The sequence below is a fragment of the Perca flavescens genome, chromosome 20, assembly GCF_004354835.1.
Source record: "Perca flavescens isolate YP-PL-M2 chromosome 20, PFLA_1.0, whole genome shotgun sequence".
Lineage (NCBI taxonomy): Eukaryota > Metazoa > Chordata > Actinopteri > Perciformes > Percidae > Perca > Perca flavescens.
The window spans coordinates 28,351,212-28,374,586 of record NC_041350.1 but is presented as its reverse complement, the minus strand read 5'-3'; the positions used below and the strand labels follow the sequence as shown (position 1 = coordinate 28,374,586).

Sequence of the window (23,375 nt, the reverse complement as noted above, 5' to 3'; positions counted from 1 at the left end):
CCCCTCAGGAAGCCCACATCGGCTGGGTGATGGACTCCCGTGAACACCGGCCGCGCTCTGCGTCCATCAGGTCCGACCACTCGTTTTCCTTCATGAGCGTAAAGCTGCTGCCTTTCACTCGATGTTTCAGTTATAAACTGGTAAAGCAGAAGAAGGACACACACTGGTCACTTCCTTTTTTTTGTCACTTTGACAGCCTGTTCTCTACCCAGCATGCCTTTTGTTGTGGTTGTTCTGCTCGACTTTCATGACCTTTTATTCACATCTCTGCATCAATACGCACAAACAAGGTGCTAAACTCCTTTTTACATAGCCACACTTTTACCCGAGTCATGTAATATGTTGTGCAAGTACAGACAATCTGACAGCTGCACAGTGAACCATTCGTAATTCATAAAAAGAATCAAATGTTGACCAGAATCAGTCGCCAAGTGGATAACTTTTGAGGGAAGTGCAACAGCACAATATCAAGTGTTTTCCAGTTTTTTTGCCTTGATAAAATCCCAATATTAACTTTAAATCCAGGTAGATCGTGATCATTTATGTTTTAAAACATAAAAGCTTTTGAGCAACATCTTTACCATTTACTTACCATTTTATTCATTTTGATAATAGCGCTTATGGTGCTTCATTTTCGATTTCCTTTTCTGATGAATCTATTTATCATTTAGTCAAAAAATACCAGTGAAATATATTGAAAAAGGGAACAAATTGCCCACCACAAGTTCCGTTAGCTCAAGCTATCATTGTCAAATCTTCTTTGTTTTAACAAAGCGTCCAAAACCCCAAAAAATTCAGTAATTAACATATAAACTTTATTTATTTACAAACGTATGAAAGGAAGAAGAGCAGCAAATGTTGAAGGGGCTCTGCGTTTTCCGTTGAGAAATGACTGAAGATCTTCGGATGGTCCACCCATTCGTAATTCCAGCCGTACGATAAACAAATTTATAAAAATTTAATCCGGCTTAATGAATACAATGATTAAAACTATTCCTTGATGGGATGGAGAGATTTTAAAAAAGATTAAAAAAAACAACAACATAACATACTAGAAATCTTTTTCAAACACTGTCACTCCAACGTGTTCTGTCCTCCATCCTATTACAGCAGCTCCAACGCCTCTCCATCAGAAGGCGCTCCGCTGGCGGGGAGCTACGGCTGCACCCCCCAGTCCCTGCCCAAATTCTGGCATCCATCCCACGAGCTGCTGAGGGACAACGGCTTCACCCAGCAGGGATACCACAAGTACCTCCGGCGGTGCATTAACGGTACGGACACAAAGTTCACCCACGTGCTCACACGTTTTCGACCTTTTTAAAAAGAAGTGTTTAGGCCAATTTATGGTCCTGCAGAGGCAGGACCATAAATAGCCGTACTCAATACTTCCGTAAGTGGGGATGCAACGCTACCAAGCCACGGCCGGGCGACGTGTGTCGCCGGGAGGTGTAGTTAAAAATTTTTAGAGGTGCACGTCAGGCTACGGCATAGCACAAGGGTTCCTAAATCTAAAATTGTAATCTTTTTATCAGGTCTTAATTTTCCTACGTCCATGTAGCGCCAACTCTTATGCTCATTGAAAAGTATTTTTTCTTTCTTTTGCTCGTCCAAATATAATTCACTGTATATGTACAGATTATTATTATTATTATTACTCTTTTACTTTTGTGACTCTGCATTTCGTTGTACTTTGATGTCGCGATAAAGGTCTTAAAAAGTCTTAAATTTGACTTGGTAAAACCTGCAGAAACCCTGCCGTAGGGTCTGTGTCTCCACCTACCTACGCACGGTGTCGATTAAACGCAGAAGCATAAGTCAGCCTTCAGATTGACGTAGACTGTGCAGGTGTTCGTAACCGTCTGTTGACCGCCTGTCGAGAACCCACAGCTGGTCGGTGTGCTCTCCGCTGACTGAATCCACGGTGTTTTCAGAGAGGAAACGGTTGGGGATCGGCCAGTCTCAGGAGATGAACACTCTGTTCAGGTTCTGGTCCTTCTTCCTGAGGGACAACTTCAACAGGAAGATGTACGAGGAGTTTAAACTACGTGCGCTGGAGGACGCCAAAGAGAACTACAGGTGAGCAGGACATCACCGTGTTGATAATGATAAGCTACGTTGCGAAAGTATTTCTGTGCCTCAGGGTGGAAAGTGCATAACCTAGCTAATCGCTGAGACGCTTTTCAGCTCTAAGGACATCACCTGTTCTCCCCCCTGCCCTCTGGAAAAAGATCCAGGACAATCATAACCTGAACAAACTGAAAAATGCACAAACCCTCCTCTTGTCCATCTCCTCCATCTATAAGACTTATGTGCAATTAACCCCAAGATCTGTAAGTGCAGTAACCTCGTATATGTACAGTGCTGCTCATGAGCATAGGAACCCCTGCTAAAGTTGACTAAAAAGAGGAATAAAAAAATCCTCTTTTGGAAATTGATCTTAATGCCTTAATTAAAAAAATTAGGAAAAATCCAACCTTTGAGAACACCAATTTTCTTTGTGAATGAATAATGTATCGTAAATAAATAAATATTCTTCCTTAAAATACAGGGGGCATAAGTAAGTGCACCCCTATGTTAAATTTTATTTTTAAAGGCCAGTTATTTCATGGATCCAGGATACTATGCATCCTGATAAAGGCCTATTTAAATGTTTATGTATTTTTTATTTATGAAGTCCTACTGAGAGCTGCTAAACTGTGTTTGGTTGTTGTGAAACGATGACAATACAGATCCTATCTATCTATCTATCTCATGTCATAGATCGTAGTGCAGAGGGATCACCAGTTTTTACGGTTTAACCTGCAGAAAGTCTTGAATATGCAAAGGATTACCCACTCCTCTCTGTGTAAACTTGTCCAACTGCTGGGCTCCTGATCCCTCAGTGTGCGCCTGCCGCGCTGTAACACTGTTGTGTATCTGCCAGGAACTCGCCTGCCAAACGCACATTCCTGTGTACATAAGCGGACTGGTTGAAGTGGGAGTTTGAGGGCGTGTGAGCACTGCCACTGTAACAAGCTGTAACTGAAACGGCTGTTAGCGCAGCAGCTCCCCTCGGCTTAAACAAACTGGCCGACCTGGTACCGCCGTCAGCCCCATCAAAGCTATTAATAATCCGTGAGACAGTTTTTGTTGGAGGCCCGATGGTTGCTATGCTACAGATATGCTTACAGGGCAGCAGTTACATCACACAACATCATGTCCATGTAAATCCACTTGTGTGTACAAGCCCAGTGTCCTTTTGTTTGCTCGGCTCTGTGGTCAGAGTGCAGGTAAATATTTGTGTACCCCCCTCTCTCCCCCCCTCCTGCAGGTACGGACTGGAGTGTCTCTTCAGATACTACAGCTACGGTTTGGAGAAGAGATTCAGGTTGGATCTGTTCAAGGACTTTCAAGAAGAGACCCTCAGGGACTTTGAGAGAGGTAATTAACACCAGAAAGTAAACCAAAATGTACCCAAACTTCCCCGGGGACTTTTACCGATTTACCAAGAGTTTCAGTGTGGAAAACACAAACTGGGTTTTTCCAAAGTGTGATATAGTTTTTCATAAAATATTTTGACCATAGGGAATTTTAACTTCACACTAAGCCATGAAGCAACATAGTTGTATGATCCAGATTTAAATTATAATTATTTTTATTGCATTATTTTTTTTTAATTTTATATTTTTTAGTTGGTACATGACCGCAAGAAAACTGTAAGTTACAGGTGTAAACGCTACTACAAGACATGTAGGAAATAAAAGATATGTTAAATAAATCAAATAAAAGTAGCACATACAGAAGTGAGAGATTCAGTAGTAGTAGTAGTATAGTATGATAGCAGTAGTATAATATAGTTGTGAGCAGAGATATATAAGGACATTAAGTGTTTATTAACATCTTTGTTAAAACACTATAACCCGGGGTCTCCATCCAGCGGGCCGGGAGGATTCAATATAATTCAGCAATAATAATCATACCATTATAGGCTGAAATATATCCTGTAATAACATTGAACTTGCCTCGGTCCGTCTGTGCTCCACCTTTCCTCGCGCACACAAGGCCCCAGAGGCACGAAAAAAAGAAAAAAGGTTGCTTCCATTTCTAACATAATTACAAAGTTTTTTTGCAGTAAGTGCAACAGAAACTAAATTGACATAGGACATAAGGAACACGCTGTCGCACCAAATAAAGGCTCCCAAAACATCCCCTTCTACTAAGTGGGATCAAAACGGGCTGATACAAAAAAAATACAAAAAATAAAAGGCAATAGATAAAGTGTGAGAGAAACTGTGATGGCTGGGTGGAGGTGGAGTGTCCTGCTCAGTGCGCTGACTTGATGGATGCGTCGGCTAAATGCCTCTCCTCTATCTTCATAACAGTCGAAGCATGCGACCGAAGTTCCCACTATCGGTCAAAATCATGTGCTGTGACCCCGAGATAACCGATCACTGAGAGAAATCTCCGGTGAGTGCAGCGCTGCATCGCCTTCTGATTTCCCAAACTACGGATCGGCTCGGGGGACCACATTACAGAACGCGTGTGTGTGTGTTAATCGCGCGTCAAGGAAATCAGCGGCGTTAAAAGAACTCGTTATTATCGCGTTCCTTTTGACAGCCCTAAGGACAGATAATCAAACACTCGTCAACTGTTTCTATATAGTTTCAGATGAATGAGTTCTAGTTAAACATTAATTTAACACAAAAATGTCCTTATATCTGTGTTGTAAGCCATTTATTAATTGTTCATATGCAGCTTATGAATGCTAAATAATACCCCTATTTGTCCTGTAAATCTGCTTGAACCGGCTTAAAAGTTCACTTTGCAGATTTCCCCCATCTAAGCAGAATGTGTTCAAAGAAGTCGATTTCTCAAACGCTTTCAACACCGAGTGACTCAGTGAAGCAGAAGGGAGGATTGCCAGTAAAACCACTTATTTCCAGCTGAGTTATTTTGGTGTTCAGTAAGGCCTTTCTCATTCAAGCCGGATGTGTCCGAGAGATGTGGCACACTGACCGGCAAATGTCCGGCCACAGTCACATGCCAGACTCTGGACTTAATTTCAATGTCCAAGGAGTTTGAATTTGAAATCTGATTAAATAAAGCCTGTAATCAGCTCAGCTTCTCTGTATACAGTAGAAGTGATATGACTTCAGTGTGTTCACATCCATGTCTACATGTATTGTGTAATGTATGGTGGGCGGTGATGGTGCAGTGGATATGACACATGCCTTTGGTGGGTGAGATCTGTGTTCGATTCCCACTGCGATACATCAACCAATGTGTCCCTTAGCAAGACACTTAACCCCTAGTTGCTCCAGAGGTGTGCAACCTCTGATATATGTAGCAATTGTAAGTCGTTTTGGATCAAAGAGTTGCAATACATGTGATGTATTGCAATACCGTACAGTGGAAACGCGGCATAAAGAGGGATTTTGTTTACACCCAAAAATAGTTATTTATAAAATCAGCCAATCAGATTAAAAGATTTGTACCCACATTTGATGTTCCCACATACCAAAAAGGTTGCTGCATTTCTACTGCAGAGGATGCTCATTACAGCTGTTCACCGTATACAAAGGTCCAGTTGTGTTCCATGGTCGAGGGGAAACCAAAGACAAAATTATACGAGAATGTTTCCGGGCAAATGTGGACGGCTGATTGTGTATGCCAGCACTTTCATTGCAAGTAGCATTTGACAATGACCTGTGTATTTTTTAGGGATGCACCGAATCCAGGATTCGGCTTTGGCCGAATATTGGGCTTTTTGACGGGGTTCGGTTTCTGCCGAACCTTAGAATTCTTTTTCCACCACACCGAACCCTACGCTTGCACTACGCTCGCTACGCTGGTCGCTGTAATGACGGCGCCGTTGATTATGGGAAGGTGTGTACGTAGGTGGAGCGTTCAATGCAGCAGGCTGTGAGAAAGTGGAAATGGAACTGGTGAGCAGAAAGTGTAGTTTGGCAGTACTTTCAGTCAAAAGAAGGCCATTCAAGTCCAGCTACATGTTCAATTTGCAATGCCGATTTGTCTCGTGGTGGCGAGGACCCTAAACAATACACAACATGGCCGCTGTTACAACATTCGGTATGAAACCTCAGAAAGAATACGAGCTGTGCATGAAGGAATCTCCAGACAGCAGCCAAAATGCAGCAACTTCAGGTAAAAACTGGTGTTAACCAGACGACCATTACCAGCGTTGAAAAATACACTGCTGTGGACGTTGTTTACTTCATGAATGTGTTTACTGTGTTAATGGACTGAGGATGGGAGGAGGATTCGGTTTCGGATTCGGCCGAATCTTAACCAGTGGATTCGGTATTCTGCCGAACCCCCAAAAAATCTGGATTTGGTGGATCCCTAGTATTTTTACTAAACCAGTTTTGCGTTGTGCTGTGTCCTCCTCCAGGTCAGCTGTATGGACTGGAGAAGTTCTGGGCCTTCCTAAAATACTCTAAGATAAAGAACCAGCCCATCGACCCAAAGCTGAAGGAACACCTCTCCCAGTTCAAGAACCTGGAGGACTTCAGGGTGGTGGTGAGTCTCCATGTCTCCTATGGACAAAACTAGGGCTCAACCATTCGGGGGAAGAGAATGTAATTGTGATATTTCTGCCAGATACTGCGATTCATTTTATTTTTTGTAGTTTAGCTAAAGTTCAATATCCACTGTGTAACAGATAAAACATGTCATGGAGCATTCTAACATGAGGCACCATCAAAACTATATATATATATATATATATATATATATATAAAATATAAACTGAAATTTCTGATCTGCCTCAGTTCAATAGCAGCGTCTCCATATGGCACCTTCTAGCACCATGTTAAATAAAGTAATACAAAATAAATTAAAAATCCACTGGAAAAAAAGGACATTTCTGTCAACCATCTGTGATATGTAACATTATTCCAGCATTCATCTTATGAAACAAACAGTCAATTTAATGATAAAAAGAGGAATAAAAAATGTTAGACCGAACATTCAACTAAATACTGCACATTCGGTTGATCGCCGTCTGTTGATTGGTGCGTCTTCATGTAATGACCTCTGACCGGTTTGCCCGCAGCCCCCGATGGGAGAGGAGGGAGGCAGGAGGAGACGTCTCTCGTCCTCGGCAGGGGATGAGGGGAGGCGTCGGCGACATCCTTCCAACACTACCTCAAAGCCCACGCAGGCCTCCAAACCATCCGCCTCCACCGCCGCCGCCGCCGCCCGCACACAGCACAGCCAAAGATAACGGCCAGAAAACAGCCACCGCTCAGGGGAAGAAGCCCGGGTCTGGAGCCGGGAAGAAGGAAAGCGCTGCGCCAAATAAATGAAGCTCGCTCCTGTAGGCGCCAGTCTGGATAGAAGAGAGAGAGAGAGGGAGAGAGAGAGGGAGAGCGAGGGAGAGAGCGAAGCGGCGGCGGCTGCAGCTCTGAGATCCGCGTTGGCTCTTTTCAGCAGCAAACCGGTTTGGGTATGAAGAGGGATTGAGCGTGGTTGACTTAATTTGATTGTTTTTATCTGTGCATTTCATTTTAAAGCAAGCAAGCATAGGCAGTGACAGCTCATAACGTTTACAAAAAAGAAAAACAAAGCAAAAAAATGCATTCCCTGCATTTTGCCTTTTTATTCTCTCTGATGCCAAAACTGATCCCAGCCTGTAAAGAGCTCTGGCCTATATGGAGCTCTCAGCCTGTTGAACTGGGATCCTAGTTTGCCAAGATAAGAGATAAAGCAGATAGTCTTGTGTGCCTTCATCTAATTCACCAGGAAGGGGAAGGGCGACCAGAGACAAAATAGTCCAAATGTCAGTCATCCCAATTGATTTTATTTTGGGGGGGGAGGGGGAGGGGGTTGAATGTTTTTAAAACTGACACCACTTGCAGGTATTTTTTTTTTTTTGAGACTTAAATCTTTTTTCTTACAATGACAATCAGGTTGACCAGCTGCAGTCATAAATTTGTCAAGCACCGACCCCGAGGCTGTTGCTCACTAACAGGTGTTCCCTGATGTTTTGACCCATGACGCCATCACAGCTATATCATGTTGGTTTTTTAAATCAAACCCGCAGGAATAATGACACATTTATGCATTTATGTGGGACACTTGACTTTTAAGTTCCGTTTTACAGTCAGAGGTAGTATAATTTATTGTTTTATTTTTGTTTTTATTTTTACTTGATTTGATGAAATAGTCTTAGGTAATCATCGCAGTCTCTAATGGCTTTTTTTTTTTTTTTTTGCTATTGAATATTATAAGAAAGAGAAATGTTTCTGCTGGAATTTTGGGTGTGAGCTAGCATCATCAAACTACAGTATATTTTAGCTTGAAGTTGACTTCATATTACGTTTGAGGCTTTGTGCTCTAGAGCACTTAAATAATTAACTTTCCTTTACTTCATCGATGGACTTGGAGAGGTTTTTAGAGTTGAGTTTAAAAAAAAAAAAAATGTAAATACTATAAAAAATCATTTGCTATTCAATTATTCTTTTTGATTTGAAGAATTGATTTATCGGTAGTGTGGTTTTGAGTGTGTTTTAGGATTAAGCAATGCATGTTAATGCCACAGTCTTGAATTGTAAAATGCAAAAAAATATAAAATAACAGTTGATTGTATTAACTTGTGTTTGTGTGATCTGTCCTGCTTACTCTGCACATTTCTCTCTCTTTTTGGTATCTTCTTGTGTTGCCGAGGGCCACACACTGAGCCTGACAAGCAGGTTTTTGTTCCTAACAACATCTCAATCAACTGTAAATCGACAGCAAGTTTCCACTGAGTGCATTTCAACACTTAGCCCTTCTAACAGAGTAAACAGATATGAGGAAAATGTGTTTACATAAAGTGTGCAAATAGCACTCAGATAACAGCTGAATAAAAAGGGCAACACTGGAAATGGAGAAGGTGTGAGGTTAAAAAACAAAGCCAACCAACCAACGATATAACATCTGTGATCATTTATTGTATCTGAAATGCATATTCTAGCCTAGAAATGCCTTAATCTGCTCATATGATCATCGTTTCATACCATTAGGAAAGAGAGATAACCCTTCAGTACATATTTAAAGAAGTCTAAATGTAAGTCTACATTTCTGCGTTATTTTATTTTTCATTACAAGTTTTTGGCACTTGGTTTGTGACACTACGGGTCCCGATGGAGGGACAAAATCCATCGTCGGTCCTCTGAAATGAAGATCATGGATGTATTGTGAGACCAGTGTGAGACGGGTAGGCGTGTGTTTTGCTGCGTTCAGGTGTGGCTCGTAAAACCACTCTAGAGTGAGAAGTGGATCTGAATGGGACTGTCAAGTGCTGCTGTAGAATTACAGTCGTTTTAATGTTTAGTAGTTTAATTTGTTTTAAATTTGAATCTGGGTGGCGCCAAACTAGTGCGAGTTTTTAAAACCTGCCATGTGATTTTACTAATGTATTAAAAAGAAAAATGTGTAACCACTAAAAGTTGAAAGATAAAAATAAGTAACCTAAATGCCAAATGATGCAATAAAATGACACTTTTTTTTATCAGAAAGGCCTATTTGATATCAAATTCATGAATCTACAAATGCAAAATGTTTTTTTATTTATGCTGATACTGTTTTGCTTCATTTCAATTATTGATTGTTTTTGTTTTTGTTTTAAGGGTAAACTGAAGCTGATTGCACGTTTTCAAATGTAACAAATAATGAACATGAACTATATAATATAGGCTACTAGTTGGGGGTATTTTTCGCTATTTGCAGACACAATTATTTTTTGATTAATGGGGGGGGGTGCGGGGGTCAGAATAATCGATAGTAAAAGTAATCATTAGTTGCAGATGGACAGTTTTACATTGCACCATAGAACGCAAAGTCACAACACAGACGGCTTGCTCAACTAGTGGTTCTGCTAACCCGACAGGACCTGAACGCGGCATCTGGCCAGGGGCGGGTAGGCGCTAACCGTGCAGTATGGCGGACGATGGAGATAGTTCGAAGGGACCAGTTGACACAAGCGGCGGGCAGGGGGCAGCGGATGAGTCGGACGGGCTTGGCCTCGGCGCAATGTTGCTGAACATCAGTATTTTAGTTGTGGTTGTGGCGGTCTGTCTGGTGGTGTACCGGCGGTGGGGCAGGAGGCTCGTCTCTGCCGCGGCCCAGGGCGACGAGGCCTCGGCGCTTCCCAAGATGAGGAGACGGGACTTCTCTCTGGAGCAGTTGCGGGAGTACGACGGACTCCAGAACCCCCGCATCCTGATGGCTGTCAACATGAAAGTTTTCGACGTGACCAGCGGCAAAAAGTTTTACGGGAAAGGTGAGCAGGGCAATGGGTAGCTAGATGACGGGCTGACAGCCGGGTGAGATAGCTGACACGCAGGGCTTGTGGTGAGTTGTCCCAAATATTTGGGCGCAAACGGCTGTGCTGTGGTTAGCTAGCTCAACGTTAGCTCTTTTGGCTTTGTCTGTGTTATTGAATGGGATGCTACCTGTAAGCTAACTAGCTGGGCTGTTTCGGGGTCGTGGCTCTTGTGATGATGCATGAAGACCTCTAAACTTTGTATGTTTGAACACTTAACCTGCTAAACTTTTTTTAGTTAAAGTTAAAGGCTGGAGCTTGTACCCAGCTAGCCTGTTAGCTTGTTGACGCGCACACTGACACTGCACTGTCTGGGTGTCTGGTCTGGAGCCGCTGCTTGTTTACACTGACGGGGCTCATCATGCGTGAATATTGGGAACTTTGCACCAATGTTTGAACCTTAAAGAATATTAATTAAGGCTATATTTACTAATGTAGAGGCTAGTTTATGCAGAAAAATACGTGTTGTTTTGTGGGGCCACTGACTATTCGGCTGTGCAAAGTGAAAATGAATAGCAGCTAAGGGAAGATGTTTGTGAACAAATATTACATTTCTTTACCTTCACAAAACATGCTTCTGTCCCCATAAGTCTTTTTTATATTATTATTTTATATATATGTATGTGTGTGTGTATTTGTGCAAAGCAAGCCTAACGTGCTACTCAACATGTTCTCCGACCTGGCTATCTCAACCATCTACTCATAAACTATAATTATTCAGACAGCATTCCCAGCAGGCTCATATGTCACGCCTACCACCAACATCGAGCCAAGTAGGCCTAAATCTATCCAGCTCACCAAATTATGACCCACGGTTCTACAGTAGAGACACACTGGCGTTTAGTTGACTGAGCCACACCATGCATTGTCTAGTTGGTGTTCATCACAGTGCACTAGACTAACAAGTCTTAGATCCTTTTACTTAGGTAAAAGTACTAATAACACGCTGAAAAAAAACAACCTCTGTTACAGGTAAAAGTCCTGCATTGAAAATGTTGCTTAAATAAAAATATTTATGTATGCATCCTCAGGAAAATGTACTTAATAAACTATTAAAAGTACTCAATGCAGAAAAATCATCACATTTTAGAAACCGGAAATGATCCAAACAGCTCTGTCAATCAACTAAGTGTTAATCAGCTAATCATTTCAGCTGGACTTGAAGGCCTGTATATAGTTTAATTTATAATAAATAAATGTGTTTTTGGTGCAGTTGTAAAGTAACTAGTAACTAAAGGTTAATGTAATGCAGGAAAAAGTCCAATATTTCTCTCTGTAATGTAGCGGAGTAGAAGTAGAAAGTGGCATGAAAAGAAAAGACTCAAGTGAAGTACAAGTACCTCCAAGTTGTACTTAAGTACAGTACTTGAGTAAATGTACTTAGTTACATTCCACTGGTGCTGATGGCAGCATTCATGTAGTGCCGAATAGTTTCTGTGATAACAGAATCATGGACGGAAACGCAAAATTGAGAATTTAAAAAAAGCTAGACACAGATTCCATAGGGTTCTACATTAAGTCAGTGCTAAAAGCTAACTGGAGATTTAAAAATATATGACTATGTCTAAGTTTCCAACCGAGCCGCCCCACTGTAACTGTAGTTAAAAAGTCTAAAATACATTAAAAAATATTTCCCAGTGGCTTGGGCCCGGTAGGGAGCCAACTTAGGCCCGGTGGGCCACCAGGCTTGCAGTACACTGGGGGAAACACTGGCACGTCATGCTGGGACAGCTAGTTGATCGAGCTACATGTCAGTTGACAGACATGGAATTTATGACTCGTTTGGTCGTCCGTTAAAGTCACTTATGAGCACATAATATCAAACATTGTCTTGGTTCAGCGTCTGGAAAGTGAAAGCTTGGTCCAGTTTCTAGAAAGTGATCTTGTTGTAAACTGAATACCGTTTGGGTTTGGTTGGCTTTTGGTGCTCAGACAAGATAAGCAGCTGGAGCGTGTGCATTTCTGATTATTTTTCATATCTTATACACCCAAATATGAATCAAAAAGTAAAATAATAGCCAGTTGCACCCCTCCACTGCTGGTTAGAGGAGAATCCAGCTGGAGCTGTCATTTACAGCTGACGTACTGAGTTTTTTTATTATTATTATTCAGACACAAATCTGACTTAGTAATCTCTTCTTTGTTGTGAGTCATGACATAAAAAAGCCATTCTAATAATAGAAAGCCCAATCAGAACATTAGTATGCTACTGTAGTGTTACTCAGGCTGGCAGTTTAATCCGTAAAAATGCTTGTTCTTGTAGTTATGTAAGGTAGGAGCACATCTAATCTTTTGCGGTGATAAGGCGTCTTTGCCTCGTCGGCAGATTGGAGTTTATTTTTTTTCTTTCTGTTGCACAATTAAAGGACGAAAACCTGAGGGCCTGCAGAGTTTTCACATGCTGGTCAGATGATGTTCTTCTCGAGGATAACGGAATATTATAAACGCAGAGAAAGCGTCAGGGAAGGCTCGAGGCGTTGTTTATGAAATGTATTCTAAAAGTTGAACATCACAAGGGCCTTTTTGAAGACATTTTACAGATATCCGTCAAATTTCTGGAAAGTTGTGAGTACAACGCGCATCATTTTAACACGGCATCCCTTGTGATTATCCTGCACTGATGCTGTATATTCATATGAATTGTTGGTAGAAGTTACACGACTGGACTACAACACAGAGCTGAGCGTTATTGGACAGAAACCAATATCGCAAGAGTGATTGCGTCATTATTGATAGTAAGGGATGTACTGACCGATTCAACTCAAGGTATCTGCTGATACCGGGTACGCTTCTGACACCAGCACTCTCTTTGTCCCAAATTTAAAATCTGTATACTAATTCAGGGTTTTCTCTACCGTTATAAGGCTTAGGCGCAGCACCTAAGCCGAATGAATGTAAAATCAATGTCCGTTTTGTATTAGCTGTACATGTCGGCCGTAACAAGAAACCGCAGCACACCAATGTCAAAGATGTGTTCGAGGTTATATATGACTGTTATGCATTTATATTCAAAAGTTATATTGGCCAATGTATTGTTATATATCAATATCAGAGTTCAGTATTGTTTGGGACGTAGTTACGGCTGCAATTAACTATGTTTATCATTTGCCAATTGTTTCCTCGGTTAAGAGATTAGTCAGGTTACGTCAGAAAATAGTGAAAAATATGAATTGTTAATATGGCCCGCCCGCAGCAGAAGTTATCATGTATTCAAAGTGCTTATTATATTCGCCCATCGACTCAAAGTCAGTCAGTTTACTCTCACATATCACAAAGTAAAGCAACAAGGAGACAAGACTTAAATAATTTTAAACAAGTCTTAATTTTTCTACGTCCATGAAACGTTACCTCTAATGTAGGCTGGGCAATATATCGATATTATATCTATCGTGATATGAGACTAGATATCGTCTTAGATTTTGAACATCGTAATATGGCATACGTGGTGTCTTTTCCTGGTTTTAAAGGCTGCATTACAGTAAAGTGATGTCATTTTCTGAACTTACCAGACTGTTCTAGCTGTTCTATTATTTGCCTTTTCCCCACTTAGACATTATGTCCACATTACTGATGATTATTTATCCAAAAACTAAGTGTGAAGATATTTTGTTAAAGCACCAAGCACTTGATTGAATAGAATATCGCCGCAATATCGATATCGAGATATTTGGTAATATCGTGATATCTGATTTTCTCTCATTGAAATGCTCCCGCAGCACGTTAGAATGTTTGTTTTTAATTCTGTGGTGTTGTAGTTCTTTCTGTCGCTAGTCCAAATAGAATTATCTGTATTACAACTACAAATGACACCTATATATATATATATATATATATATATATATATATATATATATATATATATATATATATATATATATATATATATATATATATATAATAAATGTTGTGCTATAGGTCTTACATTTTATTCATAATGGTCTTAAAAAGTCTTAAATTTGACTTGGTGAAACTTGTAGAAACCCTGGAAAAGCAGCATTTTGACTTCTAACGAAGCATGGAATCATCACATATGAGTGGCTGGAACCAGTGAATGTTTGAAACGATTAATCAATCAAAAAACAAGTGGTTTCATTTTCTGAAGATGGATTATTGGATTAATGGACTAATGGTGGCAGCTGTAATTCAACTCTAATGCTTTCTTGAAGACGTTTTTAAAGGCACTCTTGAGATCGCCGCCGCCATGTCACATTTAGCATCACAACAACATCTTAATAGCCTACATCTTGCAGCTCTAATAACAACATTACGCTTAAGCAGAAGTTCTGCTTCGTCACTCTCAGAAGCTTCTCAGAAACAGAAAAGCATGTCAGATTTTTCGGGAGCCAGAAGTCTCTTTGTGAAATCGCTGTATCTGTGCTGCGTTCAAACGCGTAACTTCATTGGCAGCCCTGGAGGCTTTTAATGTGAAGCAGCAGCAGTCACATGAAGGAGGTCTGACGTTACACCAAGGATGAACTAGTTGCTGGACTGTTTTTGTGCAGTTTCTACCACGGTTGTTCTCTGTGACTCATTTTGAAACCGCGTGAAAGCAATATTTGTAAAAGGCAAAATCTGTGTCAAACCATTCTGAATGTAGTATGCTGCAGAGACAGCCCGGCCCACAAATCCTGTCCTACACACTAAAGAAAAAAGACAGATCCTCGCAAAAATCACACCAAAAGGGCGGCCTGGATAGTTCACCGGGTTAAGTGTGCGCCCCATGTACAAAGGCTCAGTCCTTGAATTCTGACCCTTTGCTGCATGTCCTTCCCCCTCTTTCTCCCCTTTCCTGTCAATAAAGGCCTAAAAAGGCCCTCCAAAAAATCTTGAAAAAAAAAAAAAGAAATTGCACTACAATCATTTGAATTTTAATAATTTCCAATGAGAATGATACAAAAATGGTTGTTCCTTCCAATATCTTGAATCATATCGCAACAGCCATATCAGTCAAAATAATCGCAATTGGATATTTTCCTCATATCGTGCAGCCCTACGCAATACACAAATTGCGAAAAGCTGCGTCATATCGTGAAAGACAGCCAAAGATTTTTTTCTGTTAGTTGAAGGAACAATCTGTAGAAAACTGCACTTTAAAATATAATAATAATAATTTTTTTAGTGCTGCCTTTTATATAAAAAATGTTATGTTAATTTGTGTTTGTTTTAATAAAAAAATGTTGGAAATGATTTAATTTGTTTTAAATTCAACAAGCAATTTGTTGCATTTAGCAGCAGAACCCAGTTACACTTTAATATCTATTTATTGTATCAGTAGGAAACTGCACTTTAAAATGTAACCTATTATTTTTTAGTGGTGCTTTTTATATTTAATTCAGTGTTTCATTTGTTCGATAAAAGTTGGAAAGGATTTCCTTTTAGTTTGTTTTAAATACAACAAGCAAGTTGTTGTATTATAGCAGAATACTGAAAGCAGCAGAACCGAGAACACTTTAATATCTGTTTATTTATCGCAAGCAGGGTTCAAACTGATGTTTTTTGTCCACCAGCCAAATGGCTAGGGACTGTTCAGATTGTACTAGCCACTGAATAGATTGCCATTGTTTTTTTGGCCGGTGACTGAAGCAAATCTATTCAATTTTATTTATAACAAGAGTTATCTCAAGACACTTTACAGATAGAGTAGGTCTAGACCACACATAATTTACAAAGACACAACAATTCCAGTAATTCCCCCAAGAGCAAACATTTAGTGTGACAGCGGCGAGGAAAAACTCCCTTTTAGGGAGAAACCTCGGGTGGTGAGGAAAACTCAGTTTTAGGGACAGACCCAGGCTCTTGGCGGTGTCTGACGGTGCGAGTAGGGGGTGTGATGGAACAGTGGCAATAATATTCACAATAAAGATAATGGAACTCTGACTACAAATAGGCTAGTAGTTGTAGTAGTTCATGGCGTAGCAGGGCATAGCAGGCCTGTGCAGGATGTAGCAGGGCATATTAGGGTATAGTAGAGCACTGCAGGATGTAGCAGGGCATAGCAGGCCACTACAGGACGTAGCAGACCACTGCAGGATGTAGCAGGGCATATTAGGGTATAGTAGAGCACTGCAGGATGTAGCAGGGCATATTATGGTATAGTAGAGCACTGCAGGATGTAGCAGGGCATATTAGGGTATAGTAGAGCACTGCAGGATGTAGCAGGGCATAGCAGGATGTAGCAGGCCACTGCAGGATGTAGCAGGCCACTATAGGATGTAGCAGTGCATAGCAAGCCACTGCAGGGCATAGCAGGCGACTGCAGGATGTAGCAAGCCACTGCAGGATGTAGCAGGCCACTGCAGGGCATAGCAGGCCACTGCAGGGCGTAGCAGGGCGTAGCAGGTCACTGCAGGGCGTAGCAGGTCACTGCAGGACGTAGCAGGCCACTGCAGGACGTAGCAGGGCATAGCAGGCCACTGCAGGGCGTAGCAGGTCACTGCAGGACGTAGCAGGCCACTGCAGGACGTAGCAGGCCACTGCAGGACGTAGCAGGTCACTGCAGGACGTAGCAGGGCATAGCAGGCCACTGCAGGGCGTAGCAGGTCACTGCAGGACGTAGCAGGTCACTGCAGGACGTAGCAGGGCATAGCAGGCCACTGCAGGGCGTAGCAGGTCACTGCAGGACGTAGCAGGTCACTGCAGGACGTAGCAGGGCGTAGCAGGTCACTGCAGGGCGTAGCAGGTCACTGCAGGACGTAGCAGGTCACTGCAGGACGTAGCAGGGCATAGCAGGCCACTGCAGGGCGTAGCAGGCCACTGCAGGACGTAGCAGGTCACTGCAGGACGTAGCAGGTCACTGCAGGACGTAGCAGGGCATAGCAGGCCACTGCAGGGCGTAGCAGGCCACTGCAAGATTTAGCAGGCCACTGCAGGACGTAGCAGGCCACTGCTGGGCGTAGCAGGACGTAGCAGGCCACTGCTGGGCGTAGCAGGCCACTGCAGGACGTAGTTAATTTTGAACCCTGATCGCAAGTAATATCGTTATTGTGATATTCCACACCCCTATGGCATATTTTCTTCATATTGATCGGTGCAGCCCTAATGCTTGATCTCTTGTGCATCCTGACTCATCGTGACTTTATGTTTTCCTTCCTCAGATGGTCCTTACGGCATTTTCGCTGGCCGGGACGGTTCGAGAGGCCTGGCCACCTTCTGCCTGGAGAAAGACGCCCTGCGGGACGAGTACGACGACTTGTCGGACCTGAACGCTGTACAGATGGAGAGCGTGAGGGAGTGGGAGATGCAGTTTATGGGTAGGCTTGTTTCCTGACGTTCCCGCCAGAGAAAAATGCTCCACCGATATTGATTTGGCTCAGATTTCACAGATGCATCCAAAGGGCCGCAGTATATTCAGTCGGGTCAGACGGAGGATCCCAAACACAAGTTTGTCTTTGTTTTTGTTTTTTTCTGCAACAGCATCCACTGCTTTTACATGTTTTATTACAGTTTGAACAGCACGATTTACTGTATGTTGTTAAATTAGGACAATTTAAAGCTGCTAGCCAGTACACACATTTGTAATGAGGCTGTTGAACCGATTCTCACACACACACTGTCCTTCAGTTTATGTTCAGAAATAAATCAGCCTCCGCTTGGAGAGAAAAAAAAGACTGGGAAGGTTGCAGATTCACTGTGCGTCCAAAAAGAAGAACTATGCTCAGTGCTCAAAAGTATTGTTTTATACCGTAATGTATATTGTAAATGCAAGGAAAGAATCCCACGGTAATAACAGATATGCAGGTAGAGCCCAAATGCCAAGATGAAGAAACAATGTGGGAGCAAAATAACTACAGACAACAATAAGGCAATCATCTGCTCAAACCCAATGATACAGGAATGGTAGAGATGTAATGACAAAATAAAAACGCACTAACTGCTGCAATGAGAAACTTGGAAAAAATGTGATTCTGTAAGAAATTCAGACTTTGTAAAGTTCTGGACAATGCAGGCCAAGCTGAAACGCATTAGTCGTTTAAGTCATTTATTAATGAGCACTACTGCCGGGCCATTCTCCGGATCCTTCTTCGCCAGAGGCAGCGTTGGCTGCTCTTCTCTGTTTCGTATCAATATCAACTGAATATATTTTTGGATTTTGGACCGTTACTCGGACAAAACCGGTAACCCGATGATGTCGCCAAAGAACTCTGAGACAAATGCGACGGCCATCTTTCACTACTTTCTGATGGTAAATTGAGAAAATAACGAGCAGATTATTCCGCTACGAAAATAATTGTCAGTTGCAAGCCTAGGATTCTTTTCTTCATTTGCCTGACATTTATTAGATCAAACGATGTATGGATTAATTGAGAAGATAATTGAGCAGATGAAACGATAATTAAATAAAACCGCTAGTTGCATCCCTAATAGTCTACTAACATATATAAGGGTAAGAAGCCAGAAAATATTAACCTTTTTAAAAACCTGAAACCAGTGAATTTTTTTTGCTCAAGAAACCCATCACTATTAAAGTAGTTGTGGCAATCAACTAATTGATGAAATGACTGATTGTTTCTGAAACATGCAGTTAAACCAAACTTTGGAGAGTGAACGCAAGACAAATATGCAATAAACCTCAAGTAAAAATATCCTCTGCCAGCATCTGCTGAGAAACAGGAAGCACTGGAAGCACTGGCTCAGACGCTTTTATATGTCGGTGAATCACATCCGCCGATTATTCTGTTTGGGCCCGGACGCAGCGGGCCGATAATCGGCCGTCGGAGAGTCTGGCGAGGTCGGTGACTCGAGTCTGTTCGGTGTGTTCCGTGCCGTCGTCCGTCCGAGGGACCGGCGGCCTTCAATTTGGCCGATTGGACATGTTTAATCGGCGGGGCGGGCGCTGCCGGCAGTCGGACTGCGTCAACCCCAAAACGGGAAGCGGAACGAGCGTGACTAGAGTCTCTCAAAATCTGACGAAAATCTTTTAAACTGACCTTTTGTCGATCTGAAATGAAGACCGATTCAGCAACTGCACGGCCTATTTCTCTCTTCAAATGTTTTCAGAAACATGTTTCGGTGAAACTATTTTGGTACAATATGAGATCGTATTCTGAACGAGCCGCCATGACAGTCCGTCTTTGAATTTCTGGAGAAAGCAGACCCACGTGGTGGATTCGTCCAATCAGCTGCCGGTTTTCATTTTTGGGGTGACCATAATACAGATTAGTGCCGCCTGCTGTTATGGAGACGTATTACGTCTCGTCTCTTCGGTGTGTTCCGAGGCCTTTTTTGGACCGACTCGGGGAGACTGATCAGTCCGACGGTGTGTCTGGGCCTTTTAGTGTAAGCGTAACACAGCTTTAGGTCCTATTTTTATAGTCGGTCGCCTAAAAACTTTTCTCAAACGTGCTTTGTGTTTTTATTTCAAAGTCAAGTGTTCTTCTTGAGTCCATGTCGGGCTTCCGCTCACTTGAATAACAGCAAAGCGGGCTGGACGCAGATAACCCATTTAAAGCTGGAATGGGCAGCAGCTTTGGAAGTTGGCGGCCACAAACGGTGTCTGATTAAACCATGTAAGAAGATGTCAGGAAATTACTCCCAGCATGCTGTTGACCACAGTCCAGAGTTCTCCCCGATGTCAGGTCAAAATGTAGGGCATTCGTCAATCATCCTAGGTTTTATTTCTTTTTTTATTTCTTTTTTTTTCTTCACTAGGCACACAAGCAATCATTGTCTGAACTCCACCTGTCCCTAAATGGCGGTCGGTCATCCTTCTACCACCGTGAAATGCATTTAGTGGCTGTGCCAATTGCGTATTATTATTATTATTATTATTATTATTATTATTATTATTTTTTACTTTTTGCTGGCAGAAAGTTACAGGAGAACAGATGTCGTGTGATATTAAATATAATGAAAGCTATAATTATTGTTTCGTTATCCTCAATGAGTACTACTATTTTGTATTCAAGAGATTATGGAGAGAAAAAATGAAATTCACTCACTCAGTCACTTCAGCTTTGCACAAGACGATGGAGAGTCCATTACATAGGCTGTATGGGGGATTTCTTTTGTGTTATTATGAATAATTTCTACAGTTAACGTTTAATATAATACACGGCAGGGAAGGCAACGACATTTCTCCGTTCTCAGCTGAGGTGGACGTGGACACATTAATGTTACCGCTGCAGTGTTTACCATTGTACATTAGCCTAGCAGCTAGCAGAGTTTCCTTCTGCTTATAGCTTAAAGGGATACGCCACCGTTTGTTGAAATAGGGCTTATCACGGTCTCCTCTAGCTGTAGATAGGTGGGCCAACGCATTTTTTGTGCATGCATTGTTTTAGTCCGGTGCAACACCGGCAGCGCCGCCGCTAGTTAGCTTAGCGTAGTGAATGGAATCCGTTGTTGCCGGTTAGCATGTTGTGAGTAAAAGTGAGCCAACAAAAGACAAAAAAACAACCTTGCACTGAGACAAAAAATGCGTTGGCCCACCTATCTACAGCCAGGGTAGACCGTGATAAGCCCTATTTCAACAAACGGTGGCGTATCCCTTTAATCTCGACAAAACCGCACGGTTAAGTTTCAGCCTGCACGCGCGTTTTGTAGCCTCAAACAGAGCTGCAACGGACTGCCGAGTCGCCCTCTGTCCTGTGCACGTTTGGTTTCTCCGTAGTGGCCCGGCCAGGCGCTTGTTGCGTCGCAGCCGCGGAGCGCAGTCAGCAGCGCCCTTTTAAGTGTGGCTGAAAAAGCCCGGTAAAACTGTAAATCCCCTTTTTGAATCGAAATAAAACGTTCCCAAGCATGTGGCCCCGTTTCAACCCCACCCCTCAAAGAATCGCAAATCGATAAGAACCGGAGCGGAAAAGAAGAATCCCAATTGTTCAAATCAAACGGTGCCCAACCCTAATTGTAAAAGCTCTCCTTATAAAAGTAGGATTACAGCACGGAGCGCTGACCTAGGCTATGTCCCCGATCGCCAACCCTGTTTTTAACGCCAGATTTATTTATTTTTTATCGATATTTTCCAGAAAAATATGATTACGTGGGGAGGTTGCTGAAGCCCGGGGACGAGCCGTCGGAGTACACGGACGAGGAGGACATCAAGGACCACCTGAAGCACGACTGAGGCGCTTCCATCACACCGACCAAAGCCAGGAGCCCCAAACAGCTGCGACAGACCTCCTCCTCCTCCTCCTCACGCCGCATCGATCTACCCGCCACGCCTCTTCTCCTGCCTCTCACTCCCCCCACCCTCCCTGAATCTGTCCGGTGTGCCGCGGCTGTTCTGGAAAGGGCCAGGACTCAAGTCTCGACGCCCAGACCTCCCTCCCTCTTCATCCTGCCAAGAGGAAGAGATTGAAAAACCATAAATGAGGGCTTTATTATTATTTTTTTTTTCTTTTCTTTTCTTTTTTTTAATGACAGAAAACATGTCTGTGGGGGAGAGGAGAGGAGGGGAGCGTGGTGGGGGGGGGTTGTGCCATTAGATGTATTTGGAAAAAAAACAAGATTTTAGTCATTTCTTCAGGTTGGGGAAACACGTGGTCAGAGGTAGAGAAACACATCGGTCCAAGACGATCGGTGGATCTGGACGGAGGGAAAGCATTCTCTCTCTCTCTCTCTCTCTCTCTCTCTCTCTCTCTCTCTCTCTCTCTCTCTCTCTCTCTCTTTTATCTCTTGGTTTAGTCATATTGTACCTGAAACAGCTTCAGCTTCGGACAGCTTTGTCAATCAATCTTTGTGTTCAGGAATCTTGTTGAGAGGGCAGCACTGCGGCGCTGTGGAAATTGGCAGGGTGTTGCATTTTCCTGTTGTGTTTGTAGTGTATGCACTACTAGTTCTCTTTGTTTGTCACCATGTGATTGTATTTGTTGAGTAGCATTGAGTGAGGGAGGGACATTCTTTTTTTTTTTTTTTTTTTTTTTTTTTTTTTGGATGGGGGTGGGTGGGGGTTTAAAAGGTCTTTGCCATATGAAACCTGTTTTTGAATCACATCAGACGGACTGAATCACTGATCGGGAATACAAAGGGAAGGTGACAAGGCAGTCCTAATCAATCGACGCAATTGTTTACACGCCTCACAAGCCAGCTGCAAGTCTGTAGATTCCCCTGAAAAAATGGTCCAAGTATTAATCGTGCCTTATTTTGTTTGTTGTGTCAGTCCTGACCGTTCTAACAGAGGAGGCGAGCGGAGGGATGGAGGTGTCAGGGTTTTTTCTTTTCTTTTCTTCTTCCCTAGACTCGGTCCCCCAGACTTTTAAGAAGGTGTACGTTCTGTCAGTCGTCCACACACAGACTGTAATATTTCCCCCACTTCACAAACTTTGTAAATAGATCGTATGAATTACTCAGTGTTACTGCCATATTTATGTAGTTGATGAACTCCATATATGTATAATGCTATGTCGTATTGGCCAAAACCCCCATGGTTTTTTTTTTTTTTTTTTTTTTTTTTTTTTTTTTTTTTTTTTTGGTTCTGAAATTCTTTTTAAACGTGGGTAAATTTAAAAAAAAAAAAAAAAGAAAAAAAAAAAAAAAGGGAGAGCTGCAAAGTGCTGCAGGGCGGGACCGGGAGCTGTTCTTGCGATTTATAATTTTTTTTTGTTTTTTGTTCGGAGACGTTGCTTATCCTGTAAATATATCTATCGTTTTATTAAAGCATGTGCAACAACACAGTGAGCTATGCTGAATTCCCACCACGTCATGTATTTAAATGTTGGGTGTGTGTGTGCGCGTGTGTCTGCGTGTCTGCGCGCGCGTGTGTGTGTGTGTGTGTGTGTGTGTGTGTGTCTGCGTGACAGAAGCAGGAAGGGATTTGTTCATGCATAATAAATCGATTTGGTTAATAATTGAAGATGTCTGGAATTGATTTGCTTTCAGAGGCAGCGTGATTGAATCACTACCAGGAACTAGTTTGATTGTACATAAAAGTTTTTGACATTAAAGGGTCTCTGCCTCGGGGCTGTTATGCTACAAGGAAAATACAAAGACGCAGACATTCACGTTGTGTGATGTTTATATTTTTTAGAAGATACGAATACATAAAACTAATTCATTCATTTTCTGCGAGGTACGGTACTGCTGAGTGTATTTACAAGGAACAATAAACAGGTGATAATGATAAGCATGCATG

The 23,375-nt window shown here is 42.2% G+C and overlaps 2 protein-coding genes across 9 annotated transcripts in view; both read left to right on the top strand.

Annotated features, from left to right (window-relative positions):
* larp1b (La ribonucleoprotein 1B) overlaps positions 1-8,589 on the top strand; it is a 41,950-nt gene extending 33,361 nt beyond the window's left edge. For all 8 annotated transcript variants that reach the window (XM_028565576.1, XM_028565582.1, XM_028565578.1 and 5 more), the window contains 6 exons: positions 1-70; positions 1,111-1,271; positions 1,932-2,076; positions 3,311-3,420; positions 6,392-6,519; positions 7,055-8,589. The exon at positions 1-70 is cut by the window's left edge and continues 37 nt beyond it. In XM_028565576.1, coding sequence (XP_028421377.1) covers positions 1-70; positions 1,111-1,271; positions 1,932-2,076; positions 3,311-3,420; positions 6,392-6,519; positions 7,055-7,225 — 785 coding nt within the window. In that variant the 3' untranslated portion in view covers positions 7,226-8,589. The remainder of the gene's footprint in view (positions 71-1,110; positions 1,272-1,931; positions 2,077-3,310; positions 3,421-6,391; positions 6,520-7,054) is intronic.
* Positions 8,590-9,822: 1,233 nt separating this feature from the next.
* Positions 9,823-21,691, top strand: pgrmc2 (progesterone receptor membrane component 2). Its single transcript, XM_028565750.1, has 3 exons — positions 9,823-10,264; positions 17,401-17,556; positions 21,271-21,691. Exons 1-3 carry the CDS (start codon positions 9,922-9,924, stop codon positions 21,366-21,368), a joined length of 597 nt encoding a protein of 198 aa, XP_028421551.1. The 5' UTR covers positions 9,823-9,921; the 3' UTR covers positions 21,369-21,691.
* The last annotated feature ends 1,684 nt before the right edge of the window (positions 21,692-23,375 follow it).